This window comes from Anser anser, assembly GCF_964211835.1.
Source record: "Anser anser genome assembly, contig: HAP1_SCAFFOLD_32, whole genome shotgun sequence".
Lineage (NCBI taxonomy): Eukaryota > Metazoa > Chordata > Aves > Anseriformes > Anatidae > Anser > Anser anser.
In genome coordinates, this window is record NW_028154148.1 from 2,449,787 (window position 1) to 2,469,745 (window position 19,959).

The 19,959-nt window shown below is 50.0% G+C and overlaps 2 protein-coding genes across 2 annotated transcripts; one reads left to right on the plus strand and one right to left on the minus strand.

The window, feature by feature from the left end:
- Positions 1–4,320: 4,320 nt before the first annotated feature.
- LOC310890498 (olfactory receptor 14C36-like) lies at positions 4,321–5,136 on the minus strand (the record flags this gene model as incomplete). The annotated part of the gene is made up of 1 exon (XM_083852836.1): positions 4,321–5,136. One exon carries the CDS (start codon positions 5,134–5,136, stop codon positions 4,321–4,323), a length of 816 nt encoding a protein of 271 aa, XP_083708962.1.
- Positions 5,137–13,586: 8,450 nt separating this feature from the next.
- On the plus strand, positions 13,587–14,522 carry LOC310890621 (olfactory receptor 14J1-like; the record flags this gene model as incomplete). The annotated part of the gene is made up of 1 exon (XM_083852933.1): positions 13,587–14,522. The coding sequence occupies one exon, from the start codon at positions 13,587–13,589 to the stop codon at positions 14,514–14,516; it is 930 nt and encodes a 309-aa protein (XP_083709059.1). The 3' UTR covers positions 14,517–14,522.
- Between the last annotated feature and the right edge of the window lie 5,437 nt (positions 14,523–19,959).

The following is a 19,959-nucleotide window of genomic DNA, read 5'->3' on the forward strand; positions in this document are numbered from 1 at the left end:
AATTATGGGAGAGATATGTCTGCCTAGGACATTCTGCATTTTAATGAGTTCCGTGGTGTATTTTGGTGCTCAGTCTATGAAGCTCAGGTACTGAGAGGAGAATGATGTAACCGCTTGAGAAGGTAAAGTCAGGAGGAAAAGTTGAAGTGACTTGGAGTATTAATGGGCCCCACTGAGGGCTGTTCCTAACAAAGCCTCCCCAGGGACTTGTTAGGGCACATATTTGGAGGCCATGATTGCAGCCTGGCAAAGCACTGTGCTGAGAAGTCTTGGTTGGTTTTGGTGAAGCAGAAGGGCCAAGGCCTGACCCCAGCCACTGGAAGGGGAGATCCTGCACCCCCCCGTCTGGCTCAGGGCTCTTCTTGGGGTCTGTATGATGTGGTGGGCAGCGTGACGCCACGAGAAGAACTTCATTATGACCCCTCCCCACCCCTGCACAGGGTATCAAGGAAGCAGTGAGGCCCCATTGCAACGACTCTATCTCGTCTCCTCAGAAGCTGTAGGCAAAGGGACAAAAACGTCAGGGCTGTTGGGGCCTTCCCTTCTTGCCAGCACCCTCTGCCTTCTCCTCTGTAGGTTTCCCTAAGCTGTTCCACTCTTTGCCCTATTTCCTTGAAGTCTGCAGGCACCTATCTCTGTTCACCACCTTGCTCTCATCCCAGCATTTCCATCATTTCACCAATGTCTCATCAACCCTCACCAGCTGTTCCTTGAAACACAAAGCTAGAGTCTGATATTTGAGTGACCTGTCTCACCACAGCACTACTCTTTGAGGGATATTTCTTCCTCCTTGTGGCCAGTGCCAACCTTCCAAGGTGCACTTTGTGGCAGTTTTTTCTCTCCTGCTCATCTCCACAACAAAACAAAGCTCCATCAGGTTGGAAACCACTCCTGAAGTAGGCATCCCAACCCATCAGGCTCCTTGCGGCCTGTCAGCCAAGCAGACAGAAGTCACCTCAGCAGCATCTCCCAAGGCCTGGGCCTGCTGCTGCCCTTGCAGCTTCTTGGCTAGACACAGCCAAGCCTTGGGCCTCCTGCTGTCCAGTCCTGGACTCAAGCAGAAGGGACAGGACAAGCCCTGTGCGGGCCTTCTTTCTGTCTGGGTCCTCCTGGGGATGGAGGCAGAGGGGATCCCACAGGCAGCATGCCAAGCAGGGGCCTTCTGCTGGCCTAGCAGGGCCACTGGCAGATGGCAGCCCCAAAGTGCACATCCCAGGGAGAAGCCAAGGCTGACCTGCCACCTCCAGACACAAGGGACCTCACAGGCCCTTTGCGTGACACGTTCCTGCTGCTGCCCTATCAGCTGCAGAGACAGAAGTGACCTCCCAGTCACTGCCCCAGTCCCATTCCTCCTGCTGGGGCAGGAGATCCTGAGGCTGAGTTGACCTCTCTCTAGACCCCTCGGTACCGATTTTTACTTTCTGGGTTAGAGATTAAGCAAAGTTTTACTGGGAGTGTTTGGTGTTCTGCTCGTGGTGTCAGGTCTGTCTTTAAGGTATGGACAAGCTCTGTGGTTTAGGGTTTTTTAGGTCTGCCAAGAAGTCTGGGTTTAAAGAGATTATTTTATTTTTTGTGTTAAGGGTAGGCATTAGGGTTAGCAAGAGAGAAAACGGATTCCTGTCACAGTGATGTAGTAGCATTTAGGTTTAGGGATTAAATTTCCTGGTTCAAGTAAGGTAAGGGCCATACATGACTGTTTTAAGTCAGTGTTACCACAGCATCGACATTACATGAACCATCTTACCTCTACAAAATCATAAGTTTCTGCTGGCCAAGCTCTTCTTCCCACCCCAAAATCTCACATCTCTCTTGTCCAGGTTGCTCCTGACCTCCCATATCTTATTGGGATCAGCTTTCTGATGACATTCTTGATCCCAGAGTATCTGTCTCACCTCTGTTAGCTACTCTAGTCTTGAGACAGAAGTGGCATTGTAGTCAGGAGGGAAAGGGGCACAAATGTCTTTAGGATCATCCTCCACAACGTGCCCATCAGCTCTGTACCTCCACAAAACTGCGCTTCCTACCTACAAGTTTTGTTTCCAGAATGGCTTCTATGGATCAGGATTCCTTTTTCCAGGACCTCACGCATGGTTTTGTTTCGGATGTGCAGGGATGGGATAAGGAAAGCCAAGGCACAGATGGAACTGAGCTTAGCAAGGGATGCAAAGAATAACAGGAAGAGATTCTACAGATTCATTGCTCAGGAAAAAAAGGCCAAGGAGAGTGTACCCCCTCTGATGGAAGAGAAAGGTGAACTGGTAATGACAGCCATGGAGAAGGCTGAGGGACTCAGCAGCGTCTTCTCCTCAGTCTTCCCTGCCAGTCAGGCTTCCCAAGTCTTTCATTTCCCTGAACCCAGAGATGGCGGCTGGGGGGCAAAGTCCCACGTGCTGTAAATGAAGAGCAGGTTTGGGAACACCTGATGAAACTCAACAAGTACAAGTCTATGGGGCACAATGACTTGCACCTCAGGGTCCTAAGGGAACTGGCTGATATAGTTGCCAAGCCTCTCTCCATCATATTTGAAGGGTCCTGGATGTTGGGTGAAGTCCCTGGTGACTGGAAAAAGGGAAAACATCACTCTCATTTCTTAAAAGGGTAGAAAGGAGGACCCAGGGAACTGCAAAACAGTGAACCTCACCTCTGTGCCTGGCAAGATCATGGAAAAGATCCTCCTGGAATCAATGTCAGGCACATGCAAGAGAAAGAGGTGATCCAAGAGAGCCAGCTTGGCTTCACCAAAGGGTAAATCATGCCTGATTCCTTTCCAGAATGGAGTGACCACATCAGACAACAAGGGAAGACCGACCGATGTCATCTACTAGGAATTGTGTTGTCACAGTCCCCCATGACATCGTCGTCGCCAAATTGGAGGGATACGCATTTGATGGGTGGACCATTGAGTGGATAAGGAATTGGTTTGAAGGTCACACCCAGAGAGCGGTGGTCAATGGCTCTATGTCCAAGTGGAGGCTGGTGATGAGTGGCATCCCTCAGGAGTCTATCCTGGGAGTGGTACTGTTTAAGATCTTTGTCAATGACAGGGACAGTGGGGTAGAGTGCACCCTCAGCAAGTGTGCAGATGACACCAAGCTGAGAGGTGTAGTTGATGCAACAGAGGAAGGGATGCCATCCAAAGGGTCCTGGAGAAGCTTGAAATTTGGGCCCATGTGAACCTAAGGAGGTTCAACAAGTCCAAGTGCAAGGTGCTGCACCTGGGCCGGGGAAATCCCAGACATGGGGATAGGCTGGGAGAAGAACTCATTGAGAGCAGCCCTGCAGAGAAGGACTTGGGGGTTCTGCTGGATGAAAAGCTCAACATGAGCCAGGAATGTGTGCTTGTAGCCCAGAAGGCCCAGTGCATCCTGGGCTGCATGAAGAGAGGAGTGGGCAGCAGGTGGAGGCAGGTGATTGTTCCCCTCTGCTCTGCCCTTGTGAGGCCCCACTTGGAGTCCTGCATCCAGGTCTGGAGCCCCCAGCAGAAGAAGGATGTGGGCTGTTAGAGTGGGTCCAGAGGGAGGCCACAAAGATGATCAAGGGGCTGGAGTACCTCTTCTATGAAGAAAGGCTGAGAGAGCTGGGGCTGTTCAGCCTGGAGAAGAGAAGGCTCTGGGGTGATGTCGTTGCAGACTTTCAGTACTTAAAGGGTCTTTTAAAGGGAATGGAGAAGGACTCTTTACTCAGGTAGATAATTACAGGACAAGGGGAAGTGGCTTTAAATTAAAAGAAGGGAGATTCAGATTAGAGGTCAGAAGGAAATTTTTCACTCAGGATAATGAGGCACTGGAAGAGGTTTTTCCACAGAGGTATTGGATGCCCCATCCCTGCAGGTCTTCAAGAGCAAGTTAGATGAAGTCCTGAGCAACCATGATCCACAAGGAGGTGTCACTGCCCATGGTAGGGGGGTTGGAACGAGATGATCTTTGAGGTCCTTTCCAGCCCAGGCCATTCTGTGATTCCATGACTCTATGGTTAAAAATAATTTTAAAACTTGTTATGCAGAAGGATAAGAATAACATTATTTCTATCAATGTAAAATGTTGTTAAAATATTAATAAAAATAGACTTAAAGAAATCATTCCCTAAGTTTCACAAAAAAAATAAAAAACAGCTAGTACTCTTACGATTATTTCTAATATTAGACTTCTATAATAAGATTAATGATAAAAATGGTATGATAATAATCAGAACGCTGAAGTCATTATTTAAGATGAAGAAGCATGTATAGAAATATTTTCCTCACTGCACCTTTGAGCTCCTGATTCCTCATGCTGTAGATGAGGGGGTTCAGTGCTGGAGGCACCACTGAGTACAGAACTGCTAGCCCAGGTCCAGGGATGGGGAGGTGATGGAGGGAGGCTTCAGGTAGGCAAACATGGCAGTGCTGACAGTCATAGAGACCACGGCCAGGTGAGGGAGGCACGTGGAAAAGGCTTTGTGCCGGCCCTGCTCAGAGGGCATCCTCAGCACCGCCCTGAAGATCTGCACATAGGACAGCACAATGAAAACAAAACAGCCAAAGGCTAAAGAAACACTAAACACAAGGACGCGAGTTTCCCTGTGGTAGACATCTGAGCAAGAGAGCTTGAGGATCTGGGGGATTTCACAGAAGAACTGGTCCACAGCATTGCCTTGGCAGAGGGGCAGGGAAAAGGTAGTGGCCGTGTGCAGGACAGCATTGAGAAAGCCACTGCCCCAGGCAGCTGCTGCCATCTGGGCACAAGCTCTGCTGCCCACGAGGCTCCCGTAGTGCAGGGGCTTGCAGATGGCAGTGTAGCGGTCATAGGCTGTGACGGTGAGAAGGGAATACTCTGCTCCAATGAAGAAGACTAAAAAGAAGACCTGTGCGGCACACCCTTGATAGGAGATGACCTTGGTGTCCCAGAGGGCATTGGCCATGGCTTTGGGGAGGGTGCTGGAGATGGATCCCAGGTCGAGGAGGGCGAGGTTGAGGAGGAAGAAGTACATGGGGGTGTGGAGGAGGTGGTCGCAGGCTACGGCGGTGAGGATGAGGCCATTGCCCAGGAGGGCAGCCAGGTAGATGCCCAGGAAGAGCGCGAAGTGCAGGAGCTGCAGCTCGCGCGTGTCTGCGAATGCCAGCAGGAGGAACTCGGTGATGGAGCTGCTGTTGGACATCTGCTGTTTAGAGGCATCGGGTTCTGCTGAAAGAATAGAAAGACATTAATAATGTACAACCGACTTAGCAGAGGAAAACTCATACCATTTCTCTTCTCACCTCCATACAGAAGGAACCTCACAGTCCCTTTGCGTGACACGTTCCTGCTGCTGCCCTATCAGCTGCAGAGACAGAAGTGACCTCCCAGTCACTGCCACAGTCACATTCCTCCTGCTGGGGCAGGAGATCCTGAGGCTGAGCTGACCTCTCTCTAGTCTCCTAGCGACTAGATTTTACCTTTCTCAGTTAGAGATTAAGCAAAGTTTTAGTGGGAGTCTTTGGTGTTCTGCTTGTGGAGTCAGGTCTCTGGTTAGGGTATGGGCATGCACTATGGTTAAGGGTTTTGTTTAGGTTTGTCAGGAAGTCTGGGGTTAAATAGAGCATTTTAATGTTAGTGTTAAGGGCAGTGATTAGGGTGAGCAAGAGAGTAAAGGTAAGGGAAAGGGGCTATGGGCAGAGTTTTCCTAAAAGTGATACTTTGAGTTCTGCATTACAGTAGTGGATTCCTATCAGGGTGGTGGACTAATGTTTATGTTGAGGGATTTTTGTTACTGTTGAAAATAGTGTAAGGGACACAGAAGACTGTTTGAAGCCAGTGTTACAGAAGCATCAACATTACATGAACCCTCTAACCTCTAGAAAGTAAGCTTCTGAGCTCTTCTTCCCTTCCTCTTCCCTCTCCCAAATCTCACATCTCTCCTGGCCAGGATACTCCTGACCTCCCCATATCAGTCATCTAACGGGGATCAGCTTTCTGACAGCCTTCATTAAACCAGAGTACCTGTCTCACCTCTGCTGGCTACTCTATTCCGTAGTATTAGAGTGCTCTATACTCTATACTCTGTTGGCTATTCTAGTCTGTTACTATGAAAGCCTCCCGTGGGAATTGTTAGGGCAGATAACTGGAGGCCATGATTACAGACAGGCAAAGGCACTGTGCTGAGAAAAGTCTCGGTTTGTTTTGGTGAAGCAGAAGGACCAAGGCCTGACCCCAGCCACTGGAGGACAGATCCTGCATCCACATGTCTCACTCAGGACTCTTCTTGGGGTCTGTGGGGTAGGGGACAATGCCCATAATATCATGTGAGGGACAATGGTATGACACCTCCCAGTGTTTGCACATGGTTGAAAGGAAAATACATGGTCCCAGTGCAATGAGAATAACACGTCTCCTCATAAGCCATGGCTGCGGAGACAAAGATGTCAGTGCTGCTGCGGCCTTCCATTCTTGTCAGAGCCCTCTGCCTTCTCCTCTGCAGGCTTTCCTGTGCTGTCCCACACCTCTCTGAAGGCTGCAGACAGCCACTCCTCTTCCCCACCTGGCTCTCACTCTGGTATTGCCAGGATTTCACTGATGCCTCTCCACTCTCGCCAGCTGTTCCTTCAAACACAAGGGCATGGGCTGATCCAAAGTCCCTCTGGGTGACCTCTGGACCCACAGCACCAGTGCCAGTGCCTCACCTCCAAGTCAAGAATTTCGTCTATCTAATCTAAATCTACCCTCTTCAAGTTTAAAACCATTCCCCTTGTCCTATCATAGAATCATAGGAATCATAGAAACACAAAGTTGGAAAGAATCATTTAGTCCAAACATCCTATCATTAATACTACCCACTAAGCTACTAAATCAGATATCGTAGCACCTTGTCCTGGTGCTTCTTGAACACTGCGAGGGGCAGTGGGTGACTCCACCACCTCCCTGGGCAGACCATTCCAGTGCCTGACTACTCTTTGAAAGAAAAAGTCTTTCGTGACATCTAATCTAAATCTCCCCATGCGCAACCTGTGGCCATTTCCATGAGTCCTATCGTTAGTTATCTGAGAGACGAGGCTGACCCTCGCCTCACCACAACATCTCTTCAGGAAGTTGTAGAGTGCAATAAATTCTCCCCTGAGCCTCTTCTTCTCCACACTAAACAATCCCAGCCACTCTTCATAAGACTTGTGCTCCAGACCCCTCACCAGTTTGGTTGCCCTTCTCTGGACACACTCCAGTGCCTTGATGTCCTTCTCGTAGTGAGGGGCCCAAAACCGAACACGGTACTCGAGGTGCGGCCTCACCAGAGCAGAGTACAGGGGGACGATCACCTCCCTGCTCCTGCTGGCTGCACTATTTCTACTACAGGCCAGGATGCCATTGGCCTTCTTGGCCACCTGGGCACACTGCTGGCTCATGTTCAGCCGAGCATCAATCAACACTCCCAGGTCCCTTTCCTTTTCACAGTCTTCTAGCCACTCTGCCCCAAGCCTATAGCGTTGCATGGAGTTATTGTGGCCAAATTGCAGGACCCTGCACTTGGCCTTGTTGAACTTCATCCCATTCACCTCAGCCCAGCAATCCAGCCTATCCAGATCTCTCTGAAGGGCCACCTACAGATCCTTGTGCAGATCGACACTACCTCCCAACTTGGTGTCATCTGCAAACTTACTGAGGGTACACTCAATCCCCTCATCTAGGTCCTCAATAAAGACATTAAACAAGATAGGTCCCAGTACTGACACCTGGGGGACACCACTTGTAACAGGATGCCAGCTGGACTAGCCAAAAATCTTGGTTAAAATCTCTGAGGAGAGCCTTTATGGGCTTCACATGAACAATCGTGGCAGTGTCATAGATAATCATAAAATCATGGGATCACAGAATCATAGAATGGTTTGGGTTGGAAGGGACCTTAAAATCGTCGTATTCCAACCGCCCTGTCATGGGCAGGGACACCTCCTCCTAGACTGGTTGCTCAAAACTCGTTCCAACCTGTCCTTGAACACTTCCAGGGATGGGACATTCACAGCTTTTCCAGGCAACCTGTTCCAGTGCCTCACCATCCTCAGAGTAAAGAATTTCTTCCATATATCTAATTTAAACCTACCCTCTTTTAGTTTAAGGTCATTACTCCTTGTCCTATCACTACACTCCCTGACAAAGACTGTCTCCCCAGCTTTCCTGTAGGTCTTCTTTAAGTACTGCAAGGTTGTTCTAAGGTTTCTCCAGTGCTTTGTCTTCTCCAGGATGAGCAGTACCAGCTCGCTCAGCGTGCCTTCACAGCAGACGTGCTCCAGCCCCTTGGCCATCTCTGTAACCCTCCTCTGGACTCGTTCGAATAATTCCATGTACTCAAACTGCTGCGTTAAGCCACGGCAGTCTTTTTGGCACCCAGAGTGGGGCATGAAGGGTTGAGATAATGACAGATCTTACCAGAGAGTGCTAAAATTAAATTGTTATAAGCATTAGACCAGTTTAGTAGTTGCTGATCACAATGTCGACGTTTTGGATCTCAGGTCTGTTGTGCTTGCTTTCAGAAATGTGTTGTATAACACATTACCTACTGCATGTGTTCCCGTTGTGCTGTTTATCATTTCTGGGGCTGGTTTAAAGTTATTTTGCTATGCTGTGTAACACTGGCTTATGATTCTATAAAATATCTGGTCATGTGACAAATGTGTTATTTGTACTGAGCATTGCCATCACCTCCGTACCTCAGGAACCATCACTCAGAAACTTAAGGATTACACTCTTGACCTTTTTGCTTTAGGGAGCCAATCTAGGGGGAGAAAAGGGAGGGACACTTCTCCACTTATTCAGTCCCCCTTTCTCCTTCACCTCCCCCTTCTCCTCCAGGCTAATTACACTAGCTCTACAAAGCTTTGAATATCCTTGGGATGCTCCTATTGTGATGTCTCCTGAATGCGTTTCAACTTTTGGTTAATGACAAAAAACTATTTAAGAATGCCATCCAGAGACCCGCCCCAAGGCAGGAGAGTTAGAGGCAGGGAGAGTGGGAGGATAAGGGCAGGCACCTAGAGCAGTGGGCACCTCCAGGGCTTTGGAACTTTCCCCCTGAGCACCTGCAGAATCCTTAAAAACTGTAGAAGTGCTTGAAAAGGAGGTGTTATCACCTTGGCAATTCCAAAGGGACACAAAGCACTGGAATGTGCTGGGACTTGGTCTGTGCTTACTGAGCCTCAGTCAGTGCCACTCCAACCCCTGTGACAGGCCCTGCAGCTACTCCAACACCTCTGACATGTCCTGCAGCCGCTCCAGCCCCTGGGACAGGCCCCAGGTCTAGTCTGGGGACTAGACCAGACCCCCCAGGTCTGGTCTTGCTAGGCCACAGCACCAACCTGTGCCAGTATCCGTTGCCTCTATATGCAGGAGAAAACACTGGGTGTGAAAATCAGGCTCCTTAGAATGGAAAAGAACTACTACCGAGAAAAGAAAGGAGGAAGAAGAATGTTGATTTATGAAACCTTGACATAGACTTCCCCACGAGGGGGTACTTCAAAGATCCAAAAGGGTACAGGTGGGGTTTTGGGACAGCTGCCTTGGAGACGGAGGATATTAAAGAGTTGTCTACCTTGCCCAGTCTCTGGGAGGAGCCTTCCGTTTGTGGAACTGTTGAAGGTCAAAGAAGAGCAGGTGCAGGTAGGTTACCACAATGTTCTACCATTTGGGGATGGGCTGGACATCAGTAAGTAATGACCAATTGCACTGTGTATAACTTGCTTTGTACATAAAAATAATAATAACAATAACAACAACAACAACAATAATAATAATCATCGTCATAATCATCATCATCATAAAAGCTACTGTTATTATTATTTCTCTTCCCTTTCGGTCCATTAAACTGCCCTTATCTCAACATATAAGCATTTGGGGGGTTGGTGTGAGCTAACTGCTGTGTGGTGCTGAGCTACTTGCCAGGTTAAAGGACAACATGTTTGACAACCACACTCTAATAGCACAAATCGCACTTGTAAAATTCATCTCTCCTGTGTTCAGAGAAGGGCAGTCAGTGATGATTTCAGTCTGCTTCAAGCACCACAGCCCCTGAGATGGGCCTAAATTTAAACCAACCCCTGTGACAGGCCCTAGAGCCACTCCAAAAACTGCGATATGCACTGCAGCCACTCCAACTGCTCTGAAAGGCCCTGCAGCCAGAACAACTCCTGTGATGGGCCCTGCAGCCACTCCAGCCCCTGAAATGGGCCCCATGACTGGGCCAGAGAACCAGCCTGTGCCACTATTGGTTGCCTCTTTATGCAAGAGAAAACAATGGGTGTGGAAGTCAGTTTTTCTTTAGAAAGGAAAGAAACTCCTACCCAGACAAAAAAGGAGGAAGAAGAAGATAAGGCAGGTTTCACCAAAGAAGGGCCACCGTGGAAGCAGGAGGACAAAGAAGAAGAAATCACCTAAACATCACAAACCACGTGATCCCTTTCCCAGGGTAAGCTATGAGATAAGGGAAAAGATTTCAGCCATCATCTTGGTGAGCACATTGTCACCTGGCTGCCCCAGTGCTGGGAGAACAGGGCCAATAGCCTGGAATTAGAGGGCAGGGAAGCCAAGCAGCTGGGATCCCCCTCTAGAGAAGGAGTGATTGACAAAGCCATTGGAAAAGGGCACAAGGAATTTAATCCTGTCAGGCGTCAAGGAAAGTTCTCCCTTCAAGAAAGATCTTGTATGTCAACCAGGAAAGTGGACCAACATGGAGAGGGGTATCCGGTACCTGAGGGAATTAGCCGTGCTGAAGGTGATTGATAGTGACCTAGACAACAAACAGCTGTCCAAAGTTCCAGATGAAGTCGAGTGCCCATGACCCATGTGGCAGAAGTTTGTACAGAGCGCACCATCACCATATGCCAGCTCATTGGCAGTTATGACCTGGAAAGACCAAGAGGAACCCACATGGATGAGTCGGATGTAGTTGGATGTAGCCAACTACAGCATTACAATGAAAGTCTCTCTTCTTCCCTATGGGCCTGCATCTCGTCTTGAGAGAAATTTTCTCACGAGATGCTAGAACTACAAGAGATACATCTTCCTCCCCACCTGCATGAACCAATAGCTCAGCTATCAGGTGTAAGCATCCCTTTGCTCAAGAAAGTTGATGTAGTGCGTGCATACTATGTGCTACCTGTGGTTTTAACTGTGTGACCATGGAAAGGCCATGAGAAAACGGGATGCAAAAATCTGCCCTACCTCCACCCTAGAGGCACGGATCCATGAAGCGCAAGGAAAAGCATTCACAAAAAGTGGTTCTTCTGAGAAAATTACTGCTCCAGTTTCTAGCAGACAGTCCTCCAAACAGAGTAATGAATACTATGAGCAGGACTAGAGGGGCCCAGCCTCCATCCAGGAGGAGGAAGGGGACAATCGGGTGTATTGGACTCTGAGGAGTATTGGCCTGGCACATCAAACCCAAGAGTTAACTGTACTGGAGGCTGAAGTGAGCCTAACTGGGAAGGAGTGGCAAAAGCAACCCATTGGGACTGGCCTGGAGGCTCTGTGCAACCTTAGCACAGACTAAATCAGGAGAGGGTACTTCAAAGATCCACAAGGGTATTGGTGGGCTTTTGGCATAACTGCCTTGGAGACGAAGGACATCAAACAGTTGTCTACCTTGCCCACTCTCTCACAGGACCCTTCTGCTGTGCAGGTGCTGATGGCCAATGAGCAGCAGGTGCCAATCGCTACCACAACAGCGCACCTGAGGCAGTATTGCACTCACAGAGACTCCCTGATTCCCATGCATGAGCTGGTTCATTGACTGCAGAGCCAAGGAGTGATCAGCAACACTTGCTCACCCTTTAGTAGTCCCATATGGACAGTGCAAAATTCTAATGGTGAGTGGAAGAGAACGGTGGACTTCTGTGGCCTGACTGAAGTCACACCACCGCTGAGTGCTGCTGTGCTGGCCATGCTAGAACTTCATTCAGTACGAACTGCAGTCAAAGGCAGCCAAGCGCTCAGCCACAATTAATATTGCTAATGCATTTTTCTCCATCCCTTTGGCAGCAGTGTGAAGACCACAGTTTGATTTCAGTTTGAGGGGCGTCCTGTCCACCTGGAATGGACTGCGCCAGGGGTAGGAACACAGCCCCACCGTTTGCAATGGGCTGATCCAGACTGCCCTGGAAGAGGGGGAAGCTTCTGAACATCTCCAGTACATTAATGTCGTCATCACATGGGGCAACACATCTCAAGAATTGGAGAAAGGGAAGAAAATAGCTTTAATAGTACAAATCACACTTCTAAAACCAGTCTTTCCCACTTTCAGTGAGGAGCAGTTGGTGATGAATTCAGTCTGCTCCAAGCACCACAGCCCAGGAGAGACCCTGCTGCCTTCGGGAGCTGTCAGCCCTGAGGCCTTGGGGACACCTCGAGGGAGCCCAATGGCACAGAGCAAGCGATGCCATGGTCGGGTGCTGTGCTGCTGAGCTGGGCCGGGCTCCTGGGCCCAAGGGGAGCTCGTGGCAAGCGGGCAGCGCTGCAGAGAGACAGCTCTGCCCAGGAGCAGCTCCTGTGCACAGCGCAGCAGGGCTGGGGGCTCAGACCGCAGCTGGCACGGGGAGAGGAGAGAAGGAGAGAGGGCTTGGAGGCAGTGAGGAGCGCAGCAACAGAGGGCAGCGTGTGGCAGGACAGATCTGCAGGCTCTTGGCACTGTGAGTCTCTGGCAGCAGGAACATGTAAATGGGATTTCCAAAGGGTTTTTCTGAAGCCAACACAGCTCATGGCGGATAGCATCTGACAGGATGGATATCTCTGTTTCTCCAGTATGAAGTAGACGCTTGCATTCCTCCTGGCTTCTCCACCTGGCCGTGCTGCTGCTGCTCTTGTTCCCAGGCTGCCTGGGGATGGGGGTTTCACCTGCCCATGGAGTGAGCCCTCGGTGTACTTGGGTGAAGGGGAGTATGGGGACAGGGTGAGGGGTCTGGAGATGGGCACTTGGAGCCTGGCTTCTTCTGCCCTCAGCAGTGTCCTGGTTCATCTCAGGTCAACCTCTGAAGGCAATCGTCCTGCAGCTCAAATGCTCAAATGTGCTGCTGATGCCAGCACAGCTCAGACCAGCACTGATGGACAGACTGGGTGTTGTCTGTGTGGGACGCTCTGCACTAAAGGGACAGTCTCTTTGCCTCTGAGGATCCACAAGGTTTTACTTGGAATGCAGCAGAATGCCCAGGATTTATGTCTTAGAATCACTCCTCAGGTGTGGTGGGGCAGCTAAAACCAAAAATACAAAACAAATAATTAAATAACTAAATCTCCACACCTCTGCTATGCAGTTGGGTGAACTAGGATCAAAGCTGGGGAAATCTCTTTGATATCAGCAGTAAAGTGAATCTAAGACTACCCCATGTTCCTACCATGTTACTACCATTTTACTACCATGTTACTACCACTGGCTGTAGTGCAGGACTGATTCTTGCATTGCCCACAGATGAGTCCCCTGCTCCCAGAGACACTCTCAGGCAGAATCAATGAAAGAGACCTTCAAAATATCTGCCTAGAAATGGTCAATTTTTGGTAATTTTAGGTGAAAAATGGAAAGAGTTTTCCTCCAATGTGCCCGTGGTAGATTATCATTGCCTTTCTCCTCCTTGTACAGGACCTCATGACCAGAATTAGCAGATGTCCAACAGCAGCTCCATCAGTGAGTTCCTCCTGCTGGCATTCGCAGACACACGGGAGCTGCAGCTCCTGCACTTCGGGCTCTTCCTGGGCATCTACCTGACTGCCCTCCTGGGCAACGGCCTCATCCTCACCGCCGTAGCCTGCGACCACCGCCTCCACACCCCCATGTACTTCTTCCTCCTCAACCTCGCCCTCCTCGACCTGGGCTGCATCTCCACCACTCTCCCCAAAGCCATGGCCAATGCCCTCTGCGACACCAGGGCCATCTCCTATCAAGGGTGTGCTGCACAGGTCTTTTTCTTTCTCTTCTTTATATCAGCAGAACTTTATGTTCTCACCGTCATGTCCTATGACCGCTACATTGCCATCTGCAAGCCCCTGCACTACAGGAGCCTCGTGGGCAGCAGAGCTTGTGCCCAGATGGCAGCAGCTGCCTGGGGCAGTGGCTTTCTCAATGCTGTCCTGCACACGGCCACTACATTTTCCCTGCCCCTCTGCCAAGGCAATGCTGTGGACCAGTTCTTCTGTGAAATCCCCCAGATCCTCAAGCTCTCCTGCTCAGATGTCTACCTCAGGGAAGTTGGGGCACTTGTGTTTAGTGTTTCTTTAGTCTTTAGTTGTTTTGTTTTCATTGTGCTGTCCTATGTGCAGATCTTCAGGGCTGTGCTCAGGATCCCCTCTGAGCAGGGTCGGCACAAAGCCTTTTCCACTTGCCTCCCTCACCTGGCCGTGGTCTCCCTGTTTGTCAGCACTGCCACGTTTGCCTACCTGAAGCCCCCCTCCATCTCCTCACCATCCTTGGACCTGTTGCTGACAGTTTTATATGTAGTAGTACCTCCAGCAGTGAATCCCCTCATCTACAGCATGAGGAACCAGGACCTGAAAGCCACACTGAAGAAACTGGTTCTAGTGGTAATATTTATTTAGCAATAAATTGGCTATCTCCCTTTTCTAGTTTTACTCAAGTTAATCTCAGGCAATTCTTGACCTTTAGGTACGTATTCTTTAAAATTCTGTTTGCAGATAAATATTTGCTTTCATTCCTCTTTTCCAGATGACTAACCCTCTGTGTGACCCACACGCTTTCTCTGAATGTGTTTATTCCTAAATGACATCTGGCCTCTGTTGTGGCATCTTGTTAATAAAAGTGAAGTTGCTCAGTGCTCAGGGGCCTTCTTCCCAAACTGGAGTGCAGAAGGCGATCAGGGAATGCCAGGCTCAAGGCCTCACTCTTGTACTTGGGTGCCACCTGGACACAGGGGCAGGAGGGCACGGGGTGGGGGGTGAGGGAGTCAGGGCTGGACTGAGTCGTCACTGGTGGATTCCCAGTGCCCCTGGAGGCCCTGACTGGTCAAGAAACAGCTTCCTGGAATTGAAACGTGACAGGGCTGGCGGCATCAGGGAGGTATCGAGAGCCACCAGGATACCCTAAGGGTTCTCCTGGGATGCCGTGTGCCTTGTGTTGGGTGGGCAGCGAGTGGGTCTTCACAGTAAAGCCAAGCCAAAGGATGCACGGGCTGATGGGAGCTCTGCAATGCCAGGACACACAGCGAGGCCACAGCACAAAGGTCTCAGAGGCCTTCAGGGAACAAGTGGAAAGGACGTAGACTGGGTGACAAGGCAAGGTCCGGGGGGTGGGGAGAGGTGGGCAGGGGCTGGGCTGGGCTGGGCAGTGCTCGGCAGAGGGCACCAGCAGCGTCAGGGAGCGGTGGCAGCATGCAGGGGAGGGCTCCCAGCAGGGCTTGGTGCTGCAGAGCCAGGGCTGGGGAAGGGAGCCCTGAGCTGCAGGGGCAGGGGACAGGAGGCCGCTCGGGGCCCTTGCTGGCCTGGGCAGAGCAGGAAGGGGGCCCAGGGCATTCGTCCCCTCACTGCAGCCTGCCAGGACCTGCACGGCGCTCACGGAGCATCCAGGGCCAGGCCAGGCTGGGTTCTGGCTCAGCCATTTGAAGCGTGCTATATTTGAGTTTCTGAGCCTGAATTTGCTAAAGATGACCCAGGAAGGTAAATGCATGTTCAAGTGTCTCGAAGGAATAAGGGGTGTCATGGGTTAAGTAGAAATAAGAATATCATGGGTTTCCAATGACCATTTCAAATCTAGGTCAGTCCGAGGAACCCACTGAACTAGGGTGTTGTTTTTGAAGGGGTTTCCTTTGCTGGGCTGGGCTGCAGTTACAGGGACAAAGACCACTGCTGACAGTGGAGGTGCTCTAGGAACTCTACCTGGCTCCACCGGATTTTCCCAAAGGTCTCTGGTCTCCTGCAGGTCTTTTCTGACATCTGCCGGTCCAGGGAAGTGCCTCAAACACAACTGGGCCACAGGAGGTTTTCCCTGGTTATGCTTATGGTCAGACAGCAAAGCTCTGCCTCAATACCCTGTAATTTTTTTAGTATTTAACTAATAAAGCAACTACTCATCAGCTCAAATGATTCAACCCCTTCCATTAAATGTCTCACGAAGAAGATCATGAAGAAATGTGAATTTTCAGGATGTATATTCATCGCAGGAGAAGAAATCCTGGTGTTCACCTGTACTTGCTTTGTCATTCCTTTGTCTATAATGGTGTGCTCCCTCATCTTCCAGGCTCAAAACCTGACTTGATTACACAGACCCTGCTGAATGTCCCCTTTCCAGCTGCCTGTCTGGACCTATGCACTTCCCATGGTTCTCCTGCTTTGCCCTCCCCTTACTCTTTGATCATTCAGACCGCCCTCACCAACCCAGTTGCTGCTTTGAGTTTCAGTGAGTTCCAGCTCGCCCATCTCTCAGCAGTCTGTCTAATGGTTTCCTTAGCCAGAAACTCATCTGAGAATCATGAGAATTTCTCATTGAATTAGTATGATATGGATTAATATTAACACTATGATTTTAAATTTCGTATTAATCACTGTAAAATACATCTTGAACAGTCATCCTTTTAGGAAGGTAAACATAACTGGAGGCCAAAAAATAAGGAACTTTAACTTTTTTTTTTTTTTTTTTTAAATTGCAGTATGATGTCGTGTTGTTTCTTTTTAAATAGGAAAAACCTTCCTCTTCCTACCTAAGCAGGGCTTCAAAGGAGTAACTGCAGACCAATATCTATAGGAAAATGATGCTCCAAACTGAAATGCAACAAAATTCCGCCTTTAAAATGAGGAAAGATTTCTATTAGATGCTCTTGGAAATCTTCCTCCTTAACTACTCCATGAGAGCTCTCCAATTAGCTCTACAAGTCTTGAAGACTTGAAGAAAACTGTGGGAGAGTTATGGCTGCTTAGGCCTCTGTCTCTTTTAATGAGTTCAGTGGTGTATTTTGGTGCTGTCAGTGAAACATGGATACTGAGAGGAGAATGATGCAATTGCTTGAGAAAGTAAAGTCAGAAGGAAAAGTTGAAGTGACTTGGAGTATTAATGGGCCCCACTGAGGGCTGTTCCTAACAAAGCCTCCCCAGGGACTTGTTAGGGCAGATAACTGGAGGCCATGATTCCAGACAGGAAAAGCGCTGTGCTGAGAAAAGTCTTGGTTGGTTTTGGTGAAGCAGAAAGGCCAAGGCCTGACCCCAGCCCCTGGGAGGGGAGATCCTGCACCCCCATGTCTGGCTCAGGGCTCTTCTTGGGGTCTGTATGATGTGGTGGGCACTGTGATGCCACGAGAAGAACTTCATTAGGACACCTCCCCACCCCTGCACATGGTATCAAGGAAGCAGTGAGGCCCCATTGCAATGACTGTATCTCGTCTCCTCAGAAGCTCTAGCCAAAGGGACAAAAACGTCAGGGCTGTTGGGGCCTTCCATTCCTGCCAGCACCCTCTGCCTTCTCCTCTGCAGGCTTTCCTATGCTGTCCCACACTTTGCCCTATTTCCTTGAAGTCTGCAGACACCCATCTCTGTTCACCGCCTTGCTCTCATCCCGGCATTTGCATCATTTCACCAGTGTCTCATCAACCCTCATCAGCTGTTCCTTGATGAACAAAAAGCGTGGGTCTGATCATAGACTCTCTTTCGGTGACCTCTTTCACCACAGCACGACCCTATGAGGGACATTTCTTCCTCTTCATGGCCAGTGCCACACTTCCAAGGTGCACTTTGTGGCAGTTTTTTCTCTCTTGCTCTTTCCTACTACCAAAGAAAGCTCCATCAGGGTGGAAACCACTCCTGAAGTAGGCATCCCAACCCATCAGGCTCCTTGTGGCCTGTCAGCCAAGCAGACAGAAGTCACCTCAGCAGCATCTTCCAAGGCCTGGGCCTGCTGCTGGCCTTGCAGCTTCTTGGCTAGACACAGCCAAGCCTTGTGCCTCCTGCTGTCCAGTCCTGGCCTCAAGCAGAAGGGACAGGACAAGCCCTGTGCGGGCCTTCTTTCTGTCTGGGTCCTCCTGGGGATGGAGGCAGAGGGGATCCCACAGGCAGCATGCCAAGCAGGGGCCTTCTGCTGGCCTAGCAGGGCCACTGGCAGATGGCAGCCCCAAAGTGCACATCCCAGGGAGAAGCCAAGGCTGACCTGCCACCTCCAGACACAAGGGACCTCACAGTCCCTTTGCGTGACACGTTCCTGCTGCTGCCCTATCAGCTGCAGAGACAGAAGTGACCTCCCAGTCACTGCCCCAGTCCCATTCCTCCTGCTGGGGCAGGAGATCCTGAGGCAGAGCTGAGCTCAGCAGAGCATTCCCACCCATCTCCTCTTTGGGGCCCACAAGCTGACCAGATCCATGGCCCCTCACATCCATCTCTGAATGCCATGTTACTGCACAGCAACCTCATGGTTTCTGACCTGCGTCAAGCGGCCAAGTGCCTAAAGATAAGGTTTAGGAGAGGGATTGAATGTGAGAAGGTTAATACACATGAGGACAGGGTTTGGATGTTAGTTGTTCACGTATGACATTAGGGAGTACGGCGAACCTTTCCGTGTGAGAGCTTAAGGAAATATTGAGTGAGAGGGTTTGGTGTTGTGCTTGGGGTATCAGGTCTGTGGTTAGGGTATGGGCAAGCTCTTTGCTTTAGTGTTTTGTTTAGGTCTGCAAAAAGACTTGGGCTAAATAGAGCGTTTTAATGCTTGTGTTAAAGGCAGGGATCAGGGTGAGCAAGAGAGTAAAGGTAAGGGAAAGATGTTATGGACTTATTTTGGCTCAAGGGATATTGTAGTCAAAAATTAGAGCAGTGGATTCCTGTCAGGGTGTGGAGTAGCATTTAGATTTAGGTATTAGACAGCAAGTTGAATATGAGCCAGCAGTGTGCCCTGGCGGCCAGGAGGGCCAACCGTGTCCTGGGGTGCATCAAGCACGGCATCGCTAGTAGGTCAAGGGAGGTGATTGTCCCGCTCTACTCTGCGCTGGTGCGGCCTCACCTCGAGTACTGTGTGCAGTTCTGGGCACCACAGTATAAAAAGGACATGAAACTGTTGGAGAGTGTACAGAGGAGGGCTACGAAGATGGTGAAAGGCCTGGAGGGGAAGACGTACGAGGAACGGCTGAGGTCACTGGGCCTGTTCAGCCTGGAGAAGAGGAGGCTGAGGGGAGACGTCATCACAGTCTACAACTTCCTCGTAAGGGGGTGTCGAGAGGCAGGAGACCTTTTCTCCATTAACACCAGTGACAGGACCCGCGGGAACGGGGTTAAGCTGAGGCAGGGGAAATTTAGGCTCGACATCAGGAGGGGGTTCTTCACAGAGAGGGTGGTTGCACACTGGAACAGGCTCCCCAGGGAAGTGGTCACTGCACCGAGCCTGTCTGAATTTAAGAAGAGATTGGACTGTGCACTTAGTCACATGGTCTGAACTTTTGGGTAGACCTGTGCGGTGTCAAGAGTTGGACTTGATGATCCTTAAGGGTCCCTTCCAACTCAGGATATTCTATGATTCTATGATTCTATATTAATGTTACAGGTTAAAATAGGGTAAGGGCCTCACATGACTGCTTTAAGTCTGTGTTATGGTGGGATCAATATTACCTGAGCATTCTTACCTCTCCAAAATCATTAGCTTCTGCTGGCCAAGCTCCTCTTCCCTCCCCCAGATCAAACATCTCTCCTGGCCAGGCTTCTCCTGACTTCCCCATATCAGCCATCTTCTTAGAGGCAGCTTTCTGGTGGCTTTCATGAACTCAGGGTGAAGGGTGAGTTCAGGCAAAAGCGAATACCTCTAACATGACAACCCCAATCCAAGACCTCTTCCCCTATGGGGCCTACCAGCTACTTAGGAAGAGAGGATCTCACAAACTGTGTGCAGAGCAGATGCATCTGCTGGCCTATCATGGAGACCAGCAGATGTGAGCCTAAAGGCACAGATCCCAGCCAGGAGTCAAGGGATGACCTGTCAGCTGCTTCAGAAAAAAGTCACCTCACCGGCCACTTAACAGCCATTAGCTTCCTACTGGACTTGGAGCTTCTGAGACACCAC